This window comes from Aegilops tauschii, chromosome 1 (genome assembly GCF_002575655.3).
Source record: "Aegilops tauschii subsp. strangulata cultivar AL8/78 chromosome 1, Aet v6.0, whole genome shotgun sequence".
In the NCBI taxonomy this organism is placed as follows: domain Eukaryota; kingdom Viridiplantae; phylum Streptophyta; class Magnoliopsida; order Poales; family Poaceae; genus Aegilops; species Aegilops tauschii.
The window spans coordinates 48,201,704-48,205,691 of record NC_053035.3 but is presented as its reverse complement, the minus strand read 5'-3'; the positions used below and the strand labels follow the sequence as shown (position 1 = coordinate 48,205,691).

Below are 3,988 nucleotides of genomic sequence, written 5' to 3'. Positions count from 1 at the left end.
ATCCTTTCCCTACAACCTACGAAGCAGGTCCGGTAGGATCCCTAGTTCTACCAATGGTGGCGTTTGCAAAGTCTATGATTTATGGGAAAATGATGTGACCCGGTGGCAAATAGGCTTTGTGACCAATTAGATAAAAGACTTCACTGGCCGTACTATGGCGTGCAACTAGGCACTAGCGATGTTGTTGTTTTGGGTTGTAGTTCTTCGATATCCGGAGATTGGTAAAATCCTAGCCGCCTTCCCCGCTTCCACACCTCAATCCTAGTTGACCGCCTGATTTGACATCTTGTATTTTCTGCTCCTATTTCAATCTGTCAATGTTAGGGCACGGGAGGTACGAGGCCGTGACAAGAAGCGTTGAATGGCCGACTTGCTCTTCTTTGTTGTACCAGTGCCAGCACAACAACAACATAAATTTTAAATTGTCATCCCGTGATTCACATTTGGCATGGTTAAGAAACATTACCGAATTTCTTTGATGTTAGGTTGCTTTCTATTATAAACAAAGCTTTTCAGGAACATTTTCCAAACCTCTGAAAATATAATACGCGCATATCAGTACAGCTATGTCATAACAACATGCAGGTTCTTGTGTCATAACCAGTAACTGGATTAACAATCTTTCTCCCTTGGACTCAAACAGGACAACAACCATACAAAACTTGCCAGCACTCTCCATGATGCTTGGAAACTGCGCTCGCCACCTACAGCAAACCACATCTCGGAGGATGATGCGGACCTAAGCACTTTTCTTTGAAGATTTCTTGTGGATTTTCTTCTGGGGCTTCAACTTATTTGATCCGGATGACGATGATTGTTTGTCCTTCCTCCTCTTGTTGTCCTTCTTCACCTTGTACATCGTGATTGCCTGGCATCAAAGTTATGTACACCTGCTGTTAGACGGTGGGCTAGACAAATGGAAAAGGTAACAACATATACTGAATTCTGGAGCTTGCCTTGCTGACATCCAACGGCTCCTCGAAGTTCTTGGCCAGTAGACTGTTCAGGATCTTGTCGTTCTGCTGTTTCTCCAGGTTGCCCATTCCTTTCCCTTCAACGACAGGGAGGAACTGCAGAAAAGCAACGGTTAAGCTAACCAAACTATCAAATTACAAAGGTGCTTGGATTTACAGAAGGCAAATAAGTTCACAGGGGGAAAACCTTTCTATTTTTGCCAGCCTTCTTAAGAGGTTTCTCGCCAGGCAACTTTTTGTCAAACTTTCCACCGCTAGCTGTTGCCGCCGAAGCCATACCAGCAACATTCTCGAGATCTTCCTTCTTAGCTTTTCTAGGCAGATCAGCTTTAGTCCCTGTGATGGGCACGGACGTGGCAGCAAGCTGTATGTGACTGCATAATGTTTTTTCAGGAAGCTGTTATATGAGAAAGTTGAGTTGCTAATGTAATGAATAATAAACTAAGTAGTGCATGAGGTAGATATAGAGATGATACTAGCTAGTAGGAAAGGATTACCTTGGCAGAGCACCAACTTTTGCAGCATTCTTCAAATTTCCAAGTCTGTTCTTTTCTTGTTTATCTACCCTGCCCTTCTTCTCTTCCCTTCTTTGAGCAAAAGGATCAACACCAGGCTCTGCAATAAATCATACTTAGTTAAAAGGTAACAGAACACAAACAGATTCGAACTAATTACACTGACAATAAAGACCCAAGAGATTCAGTCAGTGATAAATGAAAAGATTACTGAAGCAGAAGTGTGCAGGTTGTTAAGCATGTGTCACAGCACACGACTGCAATAGGTAGTCGGTAATGTTAAAGCTCGAAATGATTGCTACCCCCTCCGTTCCAAAATTATTGCTGTGGTATTAGTTTGAATTTGAACTAAAACATTGGAACGGAGGGGGTACTCGTTAGATTCAATTACTCAAAATGCAAAGAGCATTGGAGTTTTAAAATGAACACTGGACTAAATCGGTGTACATAAAGAGAAGCAAGCAGGCTGTTAAGCCTTTGTGTATTTCGCACAGGAAAGCTTGAACAGATTACTACTCTTGCTACAAAACAAATTCACCGGCCATAGACACAGAAGACAAAGTTGCTCACCGTCTGTCAATTTGGCTTCAATGATGGGAACGTCTCTGTCATCATTAACGCGATCATAGCCGTAAGTCCGCTTCCAGGAATTAGTTTGCTCGTCCCATGCACGCTTGTTCTTCTTGTGCTTGATAATCCCTGCAAGTATGTTCCAATCATATCAAACCCAAGCAAATGCACTTCCAATAAAAACACTCATAAAGCCAGCAAGAATAACAGGTTCACCTTTCGATTTCGCAAACTGCTCCCACTTGGTAGGAGGCTTCGGCCTCGGCAACTGGTGACAGGAGAGGTAAAGATTATAAACATTTTGCAGTTTGCAAACACATGCGTATATCAGCATAAAATAGGTTTCCGTTCAGCTTGACGTCTCGTTTACGGATTAGCAGGGAGCAGGAATGAGGAATTAGAACCCATACAGACAATAATTGAAGTAATATGGATGGTAATGGCAGCGTTCCATCCTAAATATGTTACCCTCGCGTCTGTAGCCTACACCAATCTACTAGCCGGCAGTAATCATTCCTCTCAAAAACAAATCGAGAGCAACCGACAGTAGCGAGCAGAGATAGTACGAGGGGGAGAGAGAGGGATGCAGTAATATTCTCACATGCTTCTCGCGGGGCAGTCGGTTGGTGGGCGGCGGGAGGCGGACGAGGGGGCCGTCGCGGCCCTCGGTGGCCGGCAGCGAGAAGAGGGCGTTGGCGACGGCCTGCGCCAGCTCCGTGGCCTTCCGCAGGCACTCGTCCCGCAGCTCCGCCCTGGAGGACGCGGCGCCGGCGGCGAGGTGGTGCGAGGGGTCGTAGGCGAGGAGGTGGCCCAGGTCCACCTCGAAGTTGGTGGCGGCGGCTGCTTCTTCCGCCGCCATTGCTGCTGCGGCGAGTGTAGGCGGGTTTGGGGGAGGAGGAGGAGGAGGCGTGGTGGTGCTTTGGGTTTTAGTAGTAACCTGGGCTGGGCTGCGAGATACGGGCTGGGCCTCTGGGCTGGATAACTGGATTACTTTGCGTGACTGGGCTTCGGCCCTTCTGGGCTGGGGGCCTATGCTGCAGTTTAACTTTGATGGGTCACTTGAGGGCAATCGGTGCCGGCGCCGCCAGAACCCACTATTACGCAGCAGAGGGTCGCCGGCGTGATTCTTCCCCTCTCGCTAGGGTTTTACACCTCCTCTCGGCGACGGCGACAACCTACACCGTTGAGAACCCTCTCCCCCCGACGAACCTTCCCGGCGACGGCGGAGAGCCCTGGTGCTCTCGATCGGCTGCCAGGCGTGGATCGTTTGCTGGGGAACTCCCGCCCGCGGAACCGATAACCCACGGGCTAGAGATCTCATGGAGAATAACGCTGAGGGCTCGGGTTCTGCCTCCGATCTGGAGGCGATGATGGCAGAACTTGGCCTTAGCGAGGAGAATTTGCAAGATGTGGTTGTGGACGAAGCCGATCTCCCGGAGAAAGCAACAAGGTGGATGGCGATTGCTAGGGTTCACACGGATAAAGTCTACAGCCAATACTGGTTCTATAGGAGCATGCGAGTTGCTCGGGATCTCGCAAAGGAAGTGAAGATTCGCCCTATGGAAGACAATCTGTACACCATGCAGTTCATGTGTCTTGGAGATTGGGAACGAGTCATGGAGGACGGACCCTGGGCTTTCAAGGGTAAGGCTGTGGTCCTTGCACCTTACGATGGATTCACAAAACCGTCGACCATAACCCTAGATCATATAGAGATATGGGCTCAAATCCATGACTTTCCAGAAGGATACTTCCCCTTGATCAAGTCTCTTTCAGCTACTATAGGGGAGTTCATCTTCGCTGAACCTCAGTCTCAGGATTTTGAAGGTAACTTTTATCGGGTCCGAGTGAAAATAGATGTGAACAAGCCTTTGAAGAATGCAGTATCTCTGGTTAAGAACAAGAAGAGGGAGATCTTCCGAGTGAAAT

General features: G+C 48.0%; 1 protein-coding gene across 1 annotated transcript; it reads right to left on the bottom strand.

Annotated features, from left to right (window-relative positions):
- Positions 1 to 509: 509 nt before the first annotated feature.
- On the bottom strand, positions 510 to 2,967 carry LOC109755670 (ribosome biogenesis regulatory protein homolog). Its single transcript, XM_020314567.3, has 7 exons — positions 2,661 to 2,967; positions 2,276 to 2,327; positions 2,060 to 2,188; positions 1,472 to 1,589; positions 1,162 to 1,348; positions 957 to 1,070; positions 510 to 868 (listed from the first exon to the last, which is right to left on the bottom strand). The coding sequence occupies exons 1-7, from the start codon at positions 2,916 to 2,918 to the stop codon at positions 740 to 742; spliced, it is 987 nt and encodes a 328-aa protein (XP_020170156.1). The 5' UTR covers positions 2,919 to 2,967; the 3' UTR covers positions 510 to 739.
- Positions 2,968 to 3,988: the final 1,021 nt, after the last annotated feature.

Excerpts from the sequence above, each read along its gene's own strand:
- LOC109755670 (XM_020314567.3), bottom strand. The coding sequence starts at position 2,918 with ATGGCGGCGGAAGAAGCAGCCGCCGCCACCAACTTCGAGGTGGACCTG. Across the intron at positions 1,590-2,059 it reads TGAAGCCAAATTGACAGACG|AGCCTGGTGTTGATCCTTTT; the intron begins GTGAGCAACTTT and ends GATTTATTGCAG. Across the intron at positions 1,349-1,471 it reads AAAGTTGGTGCTCTGCCAAG|TCACATACAGCTTGCTGCCA; the intron begins GTAATCCTTTCC and ends AACATTATGCAG.